Genomic DNA, 18,524 nt, shown 5'->3' with positions numbered 1-18,524 from the left:
CGTGTGCCGGCTGCCGGCGGGGGGCCGCGCCGCCGGAGCGCGTAAACCCCACAGGCAAGTGTTTCACGGGGCTTTCTCTCGAGTGGGTCCATCGCTCCGTGGCTGACCCAAAGCCCCAGGCGAACGCCTCATCCCCACCGAAGTAACACCCCACCCCCCCAGTAATTCCGACCTCTTTTCTTTCTATTCCCCACTTGCTCTCAAAGTGAGGGCACGTTCAGGAAAGCCTGCCTGCCCCCCTCCTTCACATCCACCGGTATCGCGTGGACCCCCACACACCCCCCAAAAAAACAACCAACAAAAAAACCCACCATCACGCAAACGCACCGTATTTCCAACTTGGAGTTAAAGTCGGTGCTAATCCGGGTCAGTTCCTGCCCCTGGCTGGGAAGGCTGGGAGGGAGGATATAACGTATAGGTTGGGGGGGGGGGGGGGACGGGACAAAAACAACCCCCGAAATAAACAAAGAAAAATCTCGCGCACAGTCACAGTAAAGTGAAATTCCTTTCTACACACCCACAACTTTAGCTCTGTCTGCTGCCTGGGGGGTTTTAATCTTGCAAAGAGAAAGGGGGGCTCCCTGCGCAAAATTACGCCTTCTCCTCTCATTTGTTAGCTGATTCCATCAAAAAGTTCGCTATTTATAGGCTACACACACGAACCTGGAGTAATACAAACCCTCCCGTGTTGTTCCCCTCGCAAAGTGGCCGGTCCTGAAGCATCTGATCGGGTTTGTGTGTGTGTGCGTGAGTGAGAGAGAAACACACGGAGCGCGCTACCATCAAAAAGGGGAAAGAAGAGCTCAAGCTGAGAGACTTATTAATTGCTAAGAGCTGCTCTGCCACCAGCCATGTGAGTACCTAACAATGATCACCTTTTGCACAGATGGTCAGCGATCAGGCACAGACACTTTCTGTCCTTTTCTTTCTCCCTCCCCTTTCTTATTTTTTTTTTTTTTTAATTCCCCTCCTGTCTCCTTCCCTCCCACCTTTTTTTTTTCTTTTTCCTTTTTTTTTTTTTTTTTCCTTTTTAGTTTGAGTTTGCACGGCTTATTCCTCCCGAAGAGGAGGAATGAAACGTGGGCGAGCGCGGGGGAGAAAATGTGCCGGAGAAGAGGAAGGAAGGAAGGAGTGGTGGAGGGAGAGGAGGAGGAGGGTTTGTTAAGCGATCGCCTTGTCCCCCGAGTCCGAGCCGGCTGGGAATTAGTAACAGCGAGATAACGGAGGTTGTATCCCTCCCTCTTCCCCCGCTTTTCTTTCCCTGGAGCACTCAGACCCCCTGACAATTATTACCCTGGTATCAGCGCGGGTAACGAGCTGTATTCATCAAACCCCATTGGGGGGAATTAAAAGGGAAATTTAAAAAGAAAAGAGAGAGCGCGGGTGTAAGGGGGCACAGCAATGACTGTCCGCCGGCTCCCGCCCGCCCTGCAGGCAGGTGGAAAGCGCTGGGAGAGCCGCCCGCGAGGTTTCGGGGAGATGGGGAGCGCCCCGGCTCCGGGCCCCCGCCACCCCTTCCCCGGCGGGGGCGGCAGCGAGGTGCGAGGGGGGCGGCAGCGCGTCCCCCCCGGCCGTGCTCCGTCCGTCCCCACGCGAGCTCCCGGCGCTTTTCAGGCAGTCCCAGAGCTCGGCGCGGCACCGTGCGTGAAACCGAGCCCCACGCAGCAGGCAGGGCACGGCACGTGGGTGTGCGAAACTGCACGGTTGATTCGGGGCGGGGGGAGGGCGGGGGAGATGCAGTCTGCGGTGGGAAGCGTGGGTCTCGAAAAGGTAGGTGTCCTGGGGTGGGGGGCAGTGCGGGGCTGGGGGACTCTTGGCGTGGAAAGGCGGGGTGTGGGCAGAGAAGGCGCGTTTGCGTCCAGCAGGGAGAGGCGCTTTTCTAAACCGACACGCGAGCTCCAATCACGCCCGCTCAGGTCAGCGTAGCGTTAAATTAACAGGGTCGGGGTTACCCGGGGCATTACACCGTGTGCCCGGGATGTAACCTCTGCTCGCTTACACACAAAGAAGAGGGAGAGACGGAGTTACACCTGGAAAGCCAAAGAGCACGGTGAGTATCGGTGTTCGCTCCTCTCCCTCCCCTGCCCGGGAACAAAGTTCGAAGGCAGGCGGTGCGGGGCTGGGGCTGCCGGAGTCCCTCGCTCCTTCAGGGCCTCCCTGCCGGGCCCCCCAGCACAGCCCCCCCGGAGGCGAGCCCCCGCCAAAGAGCAAGAAGAACTTGCGGTATCTTGGTTATAACTTTGCTGCTTTAGGTAGGGGAAAGGAAAAAAGAAAAAAAAAAAAAAAGAAAAAGTGACTCGGCTCCGGCGCTATTTATAGGTGGCAGTAAAGGCTCCTTTTCAATAAGCAGCCGTGGAAAAGAAGCGTCAGAAAACTGCCTGCTTTATCGATCCAAGGTGCCGGCCGGTCACAGCCGTGCTAGCCAGGCTGGACCTACAAAGTCACGGCTCCTCTCGGGTTAGGCAGTGAGAAGAGGAACAGGATCTGTGTTTTGCTGACCACTAGCTTGGACACGAGTCAATTCCCAAGCGCAGGTATAGGGCACAAGAGTGTGAGGTGGAAGACTTTTCCCTTTTCTTTCAGACACGCACACAATACAGGGCACCCGCAGGGCTGAAAGTGGGCCAGGGCTACACGGTAGGTATCAGATCACACAAAGCAGAGGAAAGAAATCCAGTTAAAAATACATTAGTTGAAATCAGAGGACGAGCTTGATTTTTTTTTTTTTCCTTTTAAACAAAGGTGCACGTTAGAACAAGCTGGAAGCACTTTGTGCCTGACGGTATCCCCCACGCCCATTGGAAATAAAGCAAGAAGCTTGCTCTTTCTTTGCATCTTTTAAACCTTGTTTTAATTAGAATTGCTAAAGTAGGACACCCCGATGGGAGATGTTTTCAAGTATCCACCTACCTCTCTGCTGTAAGCAGAATTGCTGTCTTCAAAATTGCTTGAAACGCAAAATTCTGCCCCACCCCCAGCTTGTTTTGGCACCTACTCACCCTTTCCCCCCCGAAATTGCAATCGCTGATGAAAGGTTACTCCATTAGGAGGAAAAGAGAAACCCCAAACAACCAGCAGTAATGAGATGAGTGGACTCCGAGAGCCTGGCTTTGCTCTGTGCAGCAGGAAAGGGTTTGAGCAAAGAGCGTCCCTCAAAACTAATGCCTGCTTTTTTTTTTTTTTTTTTTGAAGTCCCAAATTGGGCGTATCCTTACCCTTCTCCTTTAATTTATTTGATTAAATCATAACAAAAACAGACTCAGCTTCTCGTACTCCCTCACATGTAACCATACGCGAAACCTTTTATACGGAGACAAGTAATTGGCTGTAGTTAACTAAGGGCACAGGCTGGGCTGAAGTTTTACTCCCGGTCCCAGGGCAGCGTTTCACGCAAACGCGGGTTACAGCTGTACCTCACGCTCCTCAGTCGCGAACCTCAGGGTTCTTAAACTGTTTATCTCATTCCTCACCTCTCTCTGATGTCGCTAATGAGGGTCGCTCATGACAGCGGCTTGGGGGGCTCCCCCCCACCCTCGGGGCCGGTTCAGGGAGCGCCCAGCCCGGTTTAAACTCGGAACGCTTGTGGACCTCTTCTCCGAGGGCATCCGCACCCCAGCTCCGTACCGCGCTCGCTGCTTGTTCCCACTCCTGATTCAGGGCTAATTTAATTTCGCCTTCAGGAAAGCGAGGTTCTGTTAGCCCACTTCTAACTTAAATTTTAAAAAGAAGGAAAGAAAATTAAAAAACCCTCTAAAAGTTTCTCAGGTAAAGCTCGGGTTTCCTTTGGTTATTACTCAAATGGAGAACGGCGTCAACTAACTCTTTACTTGGGAAACGCCTGCCCGAGAAGAAGAAGAATTCCCCGTCCTTCTCTCAAAGGTAGTTGCAGGTGGCATTTAGTGCATGCGGTCCCCAGGTGACCTAACGACAGGGTTGCTCCCCTGCCCGCTGGCAGCCCCTGCCTGCCTCTCCCTGGCCCCTGGGTTTCGCTCCGAAGTTGGGCAGCAACGCCGGGCGCCGCTCGCAGCAGCTTCTGGGGGTGCCGCCGCGGCTGCCCGTCCTGCCCAAACCTGCCCCCCAGCCCGCAGCAACCCGGGCTTTACACCCCGGCGGGGCTCCCGCAGCCCAGTGCCACCTGCAGCGAACACGGAGTGGTCAGAGTGAAAGAAGAATTAATTTTTTGTGTGTGTGTCCCCCGATAGGAGGGCAGGGGCCTCAGAGCAACAGGTAACGAGGGCACCTGCGGCTTTTCGAGGGTGTTTAAGCGCTAATAGAGGCAGCAGGAGTTTTGCGAAAGGGTCGCCTTCGGGTAAGGGGGGGGTGTGCGGGCGGGAGAGGACCATCCAAAATTGGTGCTTAGTGGCACTTTAACAAAGTTTAAGGTTGCTGCGCGGCGAGCACGACCTCTGCGGGGAAAGGGAACGGCGGCCCCGCCTTGGTGTCCGGCTGCCTGGTCCCTCGTGGTCCCTGCGAGCCCCGGCAGCCGCCCCGCGGAGCGGCCGCGGGTTTGGGGCCGCACACGTGTTGCTCTCCCGGGGCGCGGGTCCCTCCCCGCGGGGACCCGCCGAGGATGCTCCGGGGGCCTGGGGCCGCGCCGGGCAGGGCCGGGGCAGCGGACAGCTTCGCCTGCGTGGCGGGGGGAGCGGGGCAGCCTCCCCCCGGTTATTTCATCGTTGCTCTCGAGAGTACTGCGGGAGCGGGTGCAAACCAGACCCCGAGCAAGTCCTCGCAGGGTGTGTTGGGGATGGGGGGAGCTCATACCCCGGGAAGGGTGCCCACGGCCACCCTGGGGGCTGGGGCGCCCCGCGGGGCGCGTGCGTGCGTGTGTGCGTGTGTGTGCGTGTGTGTGTGTGTGTGTGTGTGTGTGTGTTCCGTCGCGGCAGCCGCCGGGGCCGGGCGGCCGGGCGGGCAGGGCTGCCCCCGGGGCGGCGGCCGAAGGGGAGGGTGCCAGGGCTGACCCCAAAGGGGGGAGCTCTTCCCTCCCCTTCCCTCCCTCCCCTTCCCCGGCTCTTTGTTCTTTGCCCCTTTGTTCTCCTTCTCCTCGGCGTTTGCCCTAAGTTTCCGGGGGGGTGGAGGTGCGGAGGAAAGTTGTTGAAAGCGGGGGAAGTACAAAAAGTGGATGCCGGAGCAGTAAAAAGAGGCGGGGGTCCCTTCCCGGGGCTACGAGCCGTTCCCCAAATTCTGTCGCTTTGTCTGACTTGCCCAAGGGATCGGTGTGTCGCGGTGGAGACGGGCCGCGCTCGCCCTGATGCTGAGGCAGAGGGGGGAGATGGGGCTCCCATGGCCGCAGCGCACCCCTGAGGGACCCCGCACCCCCTTTTCTCCATTTGAAAGCATTCTGGTGGGCAGCTGTCCTTTCTGCCCTTTCTGGTGGGAAAGGGAAAAAAAAAAATAACCGGTGAACGTATTGTAATGAGGTGAGGCGATAGGGCACAGAGCTGAAGGATTTCTGAATGTTACATTTTAGGGCACATGTCTTGGTTTGAGTTGCACAAACCCGGAATGGATTTGGCCCCATCGCTTTCTTTTCGGCATTCTCCCTGCTTGCTTGACAGGGCAAATTGTTGTCAGGAGTTAAACAAGTTGGTGCTTACTTTCAAAGCAGATGGAATATCCCCATAGAGCAACATCGCAGCTTAAAAGAGCTTCAGCATGGTTAATGGGAGATTCTACAGTATGATTTGGTATCGACAATAATAATAAAACTTCATTGGAAAAGGAAATCTCTTTGCTCAGCACAGTATGGTATAGCCTTATCCTGCCTTTTCTAATCATATTTAAATGCTAGAGCTTATTTACTTTGCACTAAGAAATCACCAATAACTTTGCAAACACCAGTTATTACAGGATTCTTCCCTCTTCCCCTGACATATGAAAATAGGAAAAAACTTTATGTGGGTGAGACAGGTACTAGGAAAGCTGATGTAAAAGGAAGTTTTAATATGGTGCATTGGAGTAGGTCACAACAGGTTACGGACAGACCCAGATTCGAGTCCTGAACTCCAGCAGACTTGCCTAACAGCGCTGTTACGCTCCCACCTATATTTAACCAAGGATATAATGGGTGAACATAGCACTTTGGCATTTGTTGAAAAGCTGCTTGAATGTAATATTGAATGTAATGTCATATTTCATAATCAAGAGAATGTCCATAAATATTTATAGCAGCATAATGCAAATCTACTAAAATTTTTATGTATGTAGAGATCCTGTAAAATTATTTTTTAAAAATATTATTTTCACAGTTCTTTTGTATTAAATAAAAGGCTAAAATTGTTTATTATAGTGAGCCAAATTTCCAGAATTTGCATACATTTTTCTGATACCAAACAAAACAAACAAAGTTGAGAAATGAGGTGAGATAAGATTGGAGTTGACTAAATAAACATTTTAGATTGGAATATTTTTAACGTGCCTATGCTAATAGAGATCATACCATCCTTCTAGCAGATGCTAAACCCCAGGATCAATTTTTTAAATGAAATGGGTTTTGATTTGAGGTGATGTGGGGCCTGTTCTTCTGGCTTTGTTTTTTCCTGATGTTGAGGGGATACGATCCCAGTGAGAGGTCTGGGAACTTTGCAACTGGAAAATCCAGCTTTAGATATTTCAAGCTGGAAACTCAAACCCAGAAGGTGTCCTTGAAAACTTTGACCTTTATTATTTAAGACTGTGGTTCACAGTTGAACGCAATGATCGCTCACTATCAAAGAACAGAAAGATACAGGCATCGTACTGGATGCTTTGGTGATAGTTCAATTTTCTAGCTGAGTCTGTCTCCATACACAAGTCTACTAGTTTATTGCTTAAATCTGGAGGCCAGCTGCATTACTTGCTATTCTGTTTATATCCCAGTGTTCATAATGTGTTGTTGCAATACCCAGATAAAAATGTTCAATGCCATTTACAACAAGGAATCTGCCTTAAGCAATACTATAGTCAGTAATAGCTAACGTTATCGAGAGCAACAGTTTCTGCAAATGACTTACCGTGACACGAGTTAACAAAGCTACAACTGTAATTGTGTTCAAAACTAAATAAAAGCAGACGTCCAAGAAAGAGAACATAAATTTAATTGGAAAAATGGATCTTACAGAATGCTGTGTATGATCAATAACGGTTGCTTCTGTCTTGGTAATGACGATGCTCAGAGGGCCAAGGGATGTTAGTGGGTACTTGTTCAAATAGAGGGTTTCTGCAGCATGAGAAAAAATAATTTCTGACTCAAAAGCATCCACTGAAGAAAAGGTGGTTGCATTTATTCACGTTAATTAATCTTCCCTTTTTGCTCATGTTTTTTACCAACGTATGTATATTTCCTTTCAATAGATGAGAAATTTATATGTATTTTAAAAAAACCAACCAGACAACCCCCTACTACTTCCCTTGGAAACTCTGACATCAAATAAAAGTTACTAAATATTGCACTGGATTTCAGAGGCAAACCTAAATATGTAAAGACGGTTTGGGATTTTGTTGTTTTGGTTTTGGAGCAAGGGACAAAGCTGCTGAGCTATAGTAGTTTGCTAAACTATTGAGTTGTTTAAATGAGATGTCAGGCAAGACCTTTTACCTCTGAATTTTTATCATCTTTGTTGATAAATATTTGCAGCAAATGAGGGAAAAAAATACGTTGCTTTCATTTTTACTTGCACTTGTTACTATATCTAAGCAGTTCCAAACAGCATTCGTGCAGAGGAATACGGTATAAAATCAGAATAAGGAGGAAATTAAAAATAAGGACTCCCTGCTTTATAATAGATACCTCTAGGTATAGGTGTGAATGAATACTGATTCATTTATACAGTTCTTAAATGTAAAAGCCTTAAGTTTACAACAAAGGTAAACAGCATGTCATACTGCGTTTAGCAGATGTTGGCATGCTAACTTTAGGAAAATGGAGAGCAGCGGTCCCCTTGACCTCCCTGCGGAAAATTAGATCTTGCCAGAAAGGAAAGGAGAGTGTATAACTACATGAGCTATGTTGAGAATGGAAGGTTAACAACTTTAATATTTTATTTCATTTCTTTTATTAATTTATCTCTGTCTTAACTAAATTAAAAGATTTTTTTTTTCTTGTGAATGCCCATGTTTTATTCTTTCAGTATATACTTAATAAAACTAAAAAAGTCTTCAGAATAATGCAAATCTTGAGCGTTCAAATGTTTCAAGGGCCTTATGTGCTTACTACATGTGTAAAATTGCCACTAACCATGGTAAAGAGTGGTACATTTTGGCTAAGATTCAATTGCTGAATAAATAGCGAGATAGAATTTTTTTTTTTTTTTTTTTTTTTACTGTTATGTCATGTATGGAGAGACCTGGAGTTCATTTCATTATACAGATATAGGAGTACACCTAGGTTGTTGACTGAATGTAGTAAATATATTTGCAACAAATACTGGTGATAATGACATGTTTCCTTGTAAGTATTTAATCTGTTTCAAAATTTGTCTTATTCTTAATAAATAGAGTAGTAGTAATAACTTAGAAATTACTTCCCCACATTTATATTCTGTCTCAAAAGACTTTTTATTCAAAGCACACAAATAAGTATTTCTCTGTCTTTTCTTAGTGACTCATGACCCTAAGATACAGCACTGCCATAATACACGCAGTCTCCCTCCCTCAAAATACTTGCAAGAATAGTACGTTATACATGGTTTTTTTGAATATACATCAGTAATGTATAAGTGTCTCTGGCTCTAAGCACAGAGGGAGAAAAGATGATAAATCAATATAAGTTCATTCTAAGTAACTGATGAAGATAAAGGCTCTGTTCTGTTTCCATTGCAGTTAACACCAAAACTCTTGTGACTTTGAATAGCTTCCTCTTACGGTTTGGATTGTAGAAATGCTCAGAAATTCCAGACAGTGTTTTGGTTTTGTTGTGCAGAAAAACATAGAAGTAACATAATCTTTGTTGAAAGCTATGGTTTCCAGGCCCAATTTTTTTCATAGACTTCTATTTAATATTTTTATATTTCTTATCATGTAGTAGGAGGTTTGCCCTCCTGCCCCCCCCCCCCCGCCCCCCCCCCCCCCGGCTTGTATCAAATACAAATCCTTAAATTGGTGCCAGTCTTGGGAAGTTGCCAATGAACTGTTGTTAAGTTTAACATCCATTAATGATGACTGTTAAAATGGGTGAAGAACTTACACATTTTCTTCCAGTTAGGAAAATGTTCGAGTAGAACTGAACTAGGTAATTCTATGCATATGCTTATCAGTCAGCGCTTTCTGAACAAATTGTATCACTATTTAACTTTTTTTTACCTTATTCTTTCATATTTTTGTATTCACAAGAAAAGACCAAGGCATCTAAAATATGCTTGAAATTTATAATTAAAAATCTAGATCTTTAAAAAAGGAATTAAAATAGTCCAGACTTCTGAATTATAAATTAGACTATATTTATTTTTTCTATTGCTAACTTGTATTTTCTCTGAATACTTTTCTTCCCTCCTACCTTCCTGTTCATCTTGTACATTTGAAAAATGTTGGAAGTAGTATGTATTTCAGTAGGATACAGTGTAGTGACTCCTTCAGGTTTGAAGGATACTTGGAGCTCTTCATATGATGTCTTTGCATCAGTAGAAAGTGCTAAATATTTATAGGCTGATTGAATCTTTTACATACAGCAAAAAATACAGTAATCCAGTGATGGTTTCCACTGACACGCAGAAATCAAAAGATTTTGCAGCTGTACAGGTACATATACTGCTACTGACATCAGGTACTTGTGGGGTAGGTGGTGGTGTATTCAGGGAAAAACAGAAATACATGGAGCTTATACTTCTAATTGGGGTGATACCAACTTTTCTTATACACTTAGCAGACACATTTGTACTTTTTGTTTTTCTTTTTCTAATCTGTAATAACATCTATCCAATGGAATAAGTGAGATATATAGATATGTATGACACACATATAGATGTGTGTGTGTATATATATATATACATATCGCATCAGAGCCAGGGAAAAATTTACTCAAGCAGACAAACTTGCTTTAAAGGAAGTGCCAAGTAAAAGAGGAACTTTATGGGTCTGAAGTTGTCTGTCTCAATAGAATGAAGAAATTATTGAAACTGTAGCATCCCACCTTCCTTAAACACAACTCTCTTTATTTAAGGAAGGATTACCACTAGTAGACCCCAGTAGTAAGTGAGAGTAACCATAGTGACTGAATTATTTCTCAGCTCCTTTACGCATCACCTAGCAAATAAATTTTCATCAATATGTCAAAATCAAAATTCTTTAAGAAGAAAAACATGCAATAGATTCAGCCTTTAAATACTGGGGATTTGGGTTTTTGTTTTTGATTGCTTGTTTGTTTTGTAGCAAACAGCACTCGTAGAAAAATATTCAAAGTGGGGGAAAAGACATTTGAGGGACTGTGATGAGACTGATACAGATCTTTCCTGAACTAGTAGAAGATGTAGACCAAACCACTTGTCACTGGAGTGCTAATATCTTTAGAATCACATTGAAGTTCATCTGACTTTAAGTTTGGCATTGCATCCATCGAAATCACTGAGATTCATGTTCCACAGTCTGGAACTTCTGCAACCACACCTAACTTTTGTGAATAGTTTCTTTTGATATTATAGTTTTAAATGTTTGGGTAAAACATACATCATAAACCTGTGATTGATTATATTACTTGACATTTAATGAGGGAATTTGATCCATTCATCCGAGGGGTATCAAAGTCATGACCCTTACTTTCATATAAGGAAACTGAGGCACAGAAAGAGAAGTGACTCTCAGAAGCCCAGGTTCCCAATGATATGTTGGTGATGGATTTAGAAATACAGAGCAGGTTGCCTACACCTGTTACATATACATTGTAGCCTCATAAAGCACAGGCATTTTATGATGCCTTCAAAAACTTCTAAAACCTTGTTCCAACTGTTTCCTCAAGAGCTTTGTGACACTTTTCCATTCGGTGGCAATGCTTCATTCATCAAACGTCTATAAAGCTCGTACCTGTATGAGGATTGGAAGACCTGTTTGCCTTTCCATTACCCAAATAACTTCTTGAATATTAACTCCTGTATTTGTCAGTATAGCAGCAGAATTACCTGTAATCAATTGGAATTGCTCTTGCAAAGCAATTTGTTGCACTGAGGCCACAGGGAGGAAAATTAGCATCCCATGTTGTACATCCTCTGCAGCAGCATAAAGCCGAGAGAGAAAAAATGAGGCGTAGTAGAAAACAGTGAAGGGCCATTTTCACTTGGCTTGTACCTAAAGAATTGACCCAAGAAGCAGCATATGCTGGTGGAATAGAAGAAACTGTTTCTGGATGTTAACTCTGGGTAGTATACTGCCCTGGTAACTTAGACAGTAATGTGATATCTGCACAGGTAGGAATGTAGAGCAACAGTCTCCTAACAACTGGAAATTAACACACCAACCTCTTAAAAAGTCATTATTCATACAAAAGAGGGGGAAAAAAAATGGTTCAGGCAAAATCATGTATCCTGCTGTGCATCTGGCAGTAACAAGTAAGGGTTAGGAATATGGTTTTATATTGAGAGCTATTAAAATAATTGATTGTTGACTGTGGCAATAGTTTTTCTGTAGTCTTAACGCCCATGTCCCAGAGGCTCAGAGCAGGGGCTGAGACCGGCTGTTCGGGTTGCATGCAAGCCTGATAAGCATAGAGGGTCTAGAACGAGGATCACAGAAGTCCTCAGGATGGCTCCAGAAGGACTTGGATGGGGCATTCATGAGCTAGTGACTTTACTTCTCAGCAGAAATTTAGTAGCAAAACGTTATGGTGAAGTGTCCTAACTAGTAAAATTGCTCTAATGCAATGAACTGTACCGTAGTGTCCAAAAGTACAGTGCAAAAAATTGCCCTAGGTAAAATTATTCTTGTTGAAGTAAGTGAATAGAGAAAATAAAGGACACAACTGAACTCTGGATAGCATATATAAAGAATAGTATTAGTCAGTTGGGAAAAACTGATTTGATATCAGTCGGTAATATCAGTCTCCCTGACGTTTGTTTTAATTCTTCTGTAACTAAAATGAGAACTGGCTTCATTCTAAGGGAACCTCAAGAACATGTCCAGCAATGATGTTTTCCATACACCTTGTAGTGTGCTGGTGGACACAGACACCAACATAATACCAGGCTGAAAATTTTCAGCCAAATATGAGGCATGCTTAGCCATCTCATGGGAGAAGGCAAATGCGGATGAAGAGGTGTTTGCAAGGGAAGCAGTTCCCCAACACTAGATTCTCCATGCCTTCCGCCAGAAGCCCATTCGGGGGATGCTCTCCAGCTCAGCAGCCTGGTTCGTGAGTCCTGACACACCTGGCTGGACACCAGCTCCCTCCTCCCCTGCCTGCTTCTCTCTGTGCAAGAAGGAAATGCCAGGTGGCCACGTCTGTCCTCTTTTCTTGTCTTTTTTTGGTCAGAGCTGCCATCTGACCAGAGGGGTAACAGGGGGAAGATTGATCCCTTTCATGACCTATTCAGGGCTATGATTGTCTAGACCAAAATTGAAAAGACAGTACTCTGCAGTGGGTCTCCTCGTTTTGGTGAAGATGGTTGAAACTCTGCCATCCAACTACAGAGCAGATTAAATCAGCAATTGAAGCATCTTTTATTTTCTATTTCATTATCTGTAGTAGATATATACAGATTCGGGGGCTATCCTTTATATTCCTTCCTGAATCTTCTAAGAAGACAAAAACCAGACCAAAAAATATCGTTCCTTTACTAAACTTATAAAAAAACCAACCAACCAAAAACCTATTAATTTTATATTTTTATAGAGATTTAGTTAAATTGTTACATATTCTTAGATATGACAAGGTTTCTAAAGCTTTATAAACTTGATGTTTGTAAGCTATTAACAAACCATGATTCAGTAACGCAATGGAAATATCATAGCTAAAAAGGAAATAAACAACTTGCCTCCTTGGCAGAATTATCACTACCCTTTGTGTAGAAAAAGCCTCCGTAGCTGGCTGCCTTTGCTGCAATTACTGGTGTACTTTCTTCCCAGGATATGCCGTTGTTTGCCACATTCCCTCCACAATCTTTTTTTGTAGGGCTTTTGGATGCAGGAACTTCAACTGATGAAATCTTTTGTACAGCACAAATTTACCTTCTTACCCTGAACAATGCTACTATGTTAAAAATACCTAATGAGAACACATCTCTGGTAGCATAACTCTGGAGCAGTTACCCTAATTTTTGTAGACATTGCTCTGCATTGACACTGGGGCAACTCAGTTAGGCCTGAAGGCAGCAGGTCTCTCACCCTGCCTTTTGTGGCATGAGAGAAGGACCTGGTATTTTGGGACTTATTTCTGCAAAGTGTTGAGCACCTGTAATCCTGCTGACATCAGCAGGAGAGGAGAGCCTGCAGCTCCTGGCAGCAGCAAGCCCCACTAATTTCTGCACTGCCCGGAAATTAACTTCAAGAGTCTCAAAATTGTCATTAAAATTCAATTGTTTCCCTTCATAATTAGACATCCGCCCATGGAAAAACACCCATCGTGTAACTTCTCCCCCTCACCCTGAGGGTGGTACTGGGAGATTAGCTCATGAGAAGGATGGGAAGGTTGCAGCCCTAATGGTGACAGAAAAGACGGAGGCACGAAAACGAGCTTACTTTGCTGTCCTAAAGTTAAGCAGTAATCTACATGGCTCCAACGCTGAAATATGTAATAACGTGGTTGTGGGATTTCATTGCTAAAGGTTTCGCATTGGTTCTGCTTCTGTCTTGGCTATATAAATATTTATAACTTTTTATTTTATTGCTCTTGCTGTGTAACATGACCAAAATATCACGGAAAAAAATGCAATTTCTCAATTTTTTATTAGAAATTGAAGATCAGATCCCCAGCTAATATAAATTGGTATGACTCCACTGATTTCATGAGATCTATGTCAGCTTTCACTGGCTGCATATCTGGTTTCTAGTTTGTGGCTTTGACCAGCTAATTACTGAGTAAGACTTCACCATACCATGACATTCATATACAGTAATGGAATTCAGGGGTCTGACTGGGGTTAAGCAGTTAAATATAAGTAAATGCATTGGTCTGTGGAATAAGATCTTTTCACTTTTCTCATCATTTTTCATCATGAACAACTGGATTAAAACTACTGTCCTCTTCTTCCCATTGGTCTCTTGCTAGAGGTCTGCAGGTATAAGAGGAAGGATGGGTTCAGTATCAGCACATGTCACTTAGGGCTCGAGAAATGAGCATCTTCAATGCACACCAAATGAGCTAAAATTATAGGGAGTATTTCCAGCAGGCATTCCAGGGCTGTGGACGCAGCCTGGGAACCCGTGGCCCAACAGGCTTTGTCACCCTGACTGATGTTAAGGAAGTCCTCCCTACACGCTTCCGTATGTCATTTTCTACCTATATCTATCACATCTTTGCAAGTACAGCTTTTTGCATGTGCCTGGGGATATACTTACGCATGTTGAAAAGTCAGAAGACTCACTGAACTTTTAAAGCTGGGTAATGTCAATGTGCTTCAAGCAGGGTAAGGATGGAGTTGAGGTAGTTGAGGTCCTTCAGTCCAAAATTGTTTAAGATCCAGTATTGACCTATTCATCTTTTGACTTAACATGCCAGCTGAAGTTCTGCAACCTCAGGGAAGACTTAATTTGTACAGTGTTGGGGTTCCATACTGGAGTGTCACAGGTGCTTTCTTCTCAACTACAATAGTATCACTTCCTCTGTCTTTATATAAAACATAGCAGTTAGAGAATTCAAGTTCAGGGATGAAGGGTTTCAAGTTTCCTCTTCTTCCAGTCTATAAACTATGTTATGCATAGGCTTCTTCCACCCTTCCTTTTGAAGCTCTACCATCAGCGTTTAAGGTTATTCAAGCCAGAGAAAAGAAGCAGCAAGGAGCATGACTTGTAGCCTCCTGTGAGAACACTGAATTATGTGGGATAATCCTGGATCTCCGGCTTCCAGGACTCCTTTAGCACTTATACATTAAGAATAAATACATTAATGGGCTTTTGAGAATTCCTGAGATATGACCTGAATCATAGATAGAGCCTATCTGCCATTAAACATAATACCTTCTTGGCAGCCATTCCTCTTCTGCAACCTTTGGCTTTGAGATCTGTTTTGGAGAGGCAAGAGGCATTTTGGAAATCTTGTAGTCAGCACCTGTATACCCAGGAATCAGGCCCATCACATACTGGTTTGTACCTGTACTTTCCCCAGTATGTTGTATGTAATTTGCACATACAGCACGGTTGCTTAAGTGCAGACTGTTAATTGTTGGTTATTCTAATATTTGCGTAGCATGTGAAAGGGGAAAGGCCTTAAATTCTCTTTGTATTTTAAATAACTGTTTTGGCAGTTACACAACCCATAATGTTTATATTTTTATGGAATGCAGTGTTTGTGACTGACGTTAAAATGAGAGGAGCAGATACCAGATATGGCCAAGCAGGTTCTAGAGTTGGTCCAGACTGGGCCAGCCGTGGGCCACAGCTGGCTGTCAAGGGCACCTGGAAAGGTGCCACTTAGCACTGTACAGTTTGTCTGCTATGTATATGCAATGTTATTACTTGCTGATGGCAGAATATAGACTTTTGTCTATATTAAGCAAGCCAAATTCTGATCCTTTTACTACTTCTTAGAGTTAGTTCAAATTTCTCTGACACTAGGCACAATTCTTGTTAGAAGCCAGACTGCAAAAGCTGAGGGGTGAGCGTGCTTATTCTGAGCTGACTTGGATCTCGTATTGAGGGCCCCACCCCAAATCCTGATCTCTGATAACTTTTTAACACCACGTTACTGCTAGCGTACAAGCCAAATGTCTATGCAGATATTTGTGTTCCAACAGACAAATGCAAGCTCATTTTTTTTTTCCTTCTGATTTATAAGTATGTTATGCTTTACAGACATGAGTAACCCATGTGGGATATCTTTCCCACAGAGTAAAACCAATGTAAATTCACATGACTCAGGGTTTTGTTTCAATGCTCATGTATAAACTCTCATTAGAAATGATTATGCTTGAAGATCAAAAGAAAAGTGCACTCGCTTGTATTAATGTTTAATGCATAATTCACATTGTTAGAACAAAAAACAAAACAGTTGGTGGTTGTTATGACATATTAAACATTGGCACTACTAACCAATTCCCATAGAGGATCCTTCATTTCATTGCATTGGCCATGCGCTGAGATTTCCTCTTGCCCGTGTTGTGCCATTGTTTCAGAGATTTAAAGACACCTTCCTCACTGGATGAATAACTCCCCCTTAATGACAGGAGTGGAGGAGAGCCGGGATACACCACCACTGCAGGTGGCTCCAACGCTCAGAGACCTCTCAGTGGAAGCAGAGTGTAAAATAATCTAATCCAATTGTTTACACAAGCAGGATTTCAGATCAGGCATGCTTCTATATGGCCTGAAACTCTCATTGCCTTCAGTCTTAGTCTAGTTTGAGCCTTAATATCAAGACTAGACCCATGGTCAAAAGCACCCAGCATGGCAGAATTCAAGAAGAACTTGATTTCTTGTTTTATATTTATCCATGTTTTACCTTCTTTAGTCAATGCTTACTTTCTTACCAGAAAGCTTCTTGCTTAAATAAGCAGGTTTTATGTGAGGGAGGCATACCTGAAATCCATTCCCTATGTCCTTAACCGAGACCAGCACAGGAGAGCAAAGCCATGCTCGTAACCACAAATCGAGCTTAGGAACGAGAATCCTAATGATGTGTGGCATCATTGCCTGTTACACGGTGTAGCGGGGCTACTTCGTCTGCATAAGAGAAGACCCCTGGGTACCCTCTGCCTTCCCACATTACAGCCTTTCACACAAAGTAGGAGTTGGGTATTTTTATCTTCATAGCTTTTATTGGCTTTTTCCATGTCAGTGTTTAAAGGGTCAGCAATTTGTACCATCCAGCTTTTATATTTATGCCTCTTTCAAAAAAAATTGGCTGTTTTATTAGCTGAGCTTACATCATTTCTTTCTTGTCTAGTTTTTTTTTTTCTTTTTTCCTAAAAAAAATCCCAACAAACAACCTTGAGCTTAAAGTTTAGGAATTTTAATTCATGTCAAAGAGTCACCTCCCTTCCTAGGGAGGTCTGTGGCACAGAATGAGACTGAATGACATTTGACAAACTTTTTGCTTGGCACAAAGTCGCAAAAAAATATGTATGTTCTCATTATCATTTTGGTAACCTTTCTGTGTACCAGTAGTGATACAATATACCTGATTCAGAACAGAGTAGCTGCCTGAGTTTTGGGTAGGTTCTTCCTGATTCAGATCTCTGTAAGCAAACCATAAATTAGTTCTTTATTCTTAATGTGCCTGCTGAAGGCCCTGTTGTTCTCCAAATCCTTCTGTGCAAGTCTGGGAGGTTCCTCATTCGGGAACTAATATTGTTGAATCAGAATGGGTGCTATTGCTTTGAATGGTATGCGGACAAAGTACAAATGGATCATGCGTGTTCAAGAGGACAGAGCAGAGCTTCTGGTTTTGTTTTCTTTCTGTTTATAACAACCCGCTCAAAATATTTATGATTGGGAAGCTGGTATTTTCTCCAGTAAAGAACTTTAAGGCAGTTGAGAATGTACTCAGAGTTAAATTGTTTATTTTTTAGTGGAGTGTACATGGCATTGCTATCCTGAAATTGATCATAAATACATAGCTGTTGTGGGGTTTTTGTTGAGAAAGAAAAACCTGTAGTGAATTAAATATGCTTCACGAGGAAAGAAGCAGGTCAAACATTGGGCAAATTTAACCTCATGTTATACAGAAAGACTGAATTCTGTTGTTTTCACCTGTGGGATTTTGGACTTATCTACACACCAAATTATTCCAAAAGATTTATTAGGTACGCTGCAGTAATTACTTTTGACTAAAACCATGTGTAGACAAATCTTACACCAGCATAGGAATTCTCTTGAAATATCTTAATCCACTTTGAAAGTGGATTAAGTGAAACCAGGAAACAACTCGGTCATTCCAGAATGAATAAGCTATCTGAACACAGTTCTGCTTTACATTCACATCCGACCTTATTCCAGCATAATTTTCCTGGGCTGAGAGGCTCCTAGGATATATCTACATAGCAAATGAACATGTGATTATAGACATACCAACCTTTCTTTTACTCTCACTGGCATGAGTAACAGCAGTAATGAAAGATGGTAGCAGAGACTTCAGTACAGGCTATTAACTGAAGCATATATGCAGTTGGTTGTGAACAGCCTCTGCTGAAATTCACCTCATCACACCCTCACTTCAGATACAACTCACGTCCCTTAGACTAATACCGGGGTTGGGAATGCCTCTCTGCAGCTCCGGTGTGTACGCACACCAAAGATTGCATACGCGATAGGACTGCGCAGCTGAGCTCAATGGAAAACAGGTGAATTTAACTTCAGAGGTTAATCACATTGGAGAAGAAGCATGGCTCACACATTTTTAATATACACACCTTTGACAGCCAAATAAAGTGTCAGCTGTGTGACTGTGGAGGCCAAATTAAATATGCTGTAGA

The 18,524-nt window shown here is 43.8% G+C and overlaps 1 protein-coding gene across 3 annotated transcripts in view; it reads left to right on the top strand.

The window, feature by feature from the left end:
* Nucleotides 1-696: 696 nt before the first annotated feature.
* The window catches only part of ESRRG (estrogen related receptor gamma), a 408,134-nt gene continuing 390,306 nt past the window's right edge, over nucleotides 697-18,524 (top strand). For 2 of the 3 annotated variants that reach the window (XM_074863717.1, XM_074863718.1), the window contains exon 1: nucleotides 697-853. In XM_074863717.1, the coding sequence (XP_074719818.1) occupies nucleotides 852-853 (2 nt within the window). In that variant the 5' untranslated portion in view covers nucleotides 697-851. Of the gene's footprint in view, nucleotides 854-1,975; nucleotides 2,051-18,524 lie in introns of those variants that run through there. The other variant, XM_074863725.1, reaches the window with a different exon arrangement.

Source organism: Strix uralensis, chromosome 3 (assembly GCF_047716275.1).
Source record: "Strix uralensis isolate ZFMK-TIS-50842 chromosome 3, bStrUra1, whole genome shotgun sequence".
Taxonomy (NCBI): Eukaryota; Metazoa; Chordata; class Aves; order Strigiformes; family Strigidae; genus Strix; species Strix uralensis.
Note: the sequence above shows the minus strand (reverse complement) of the source record. Positions and strands in the feature narration are given on the sequence as shown.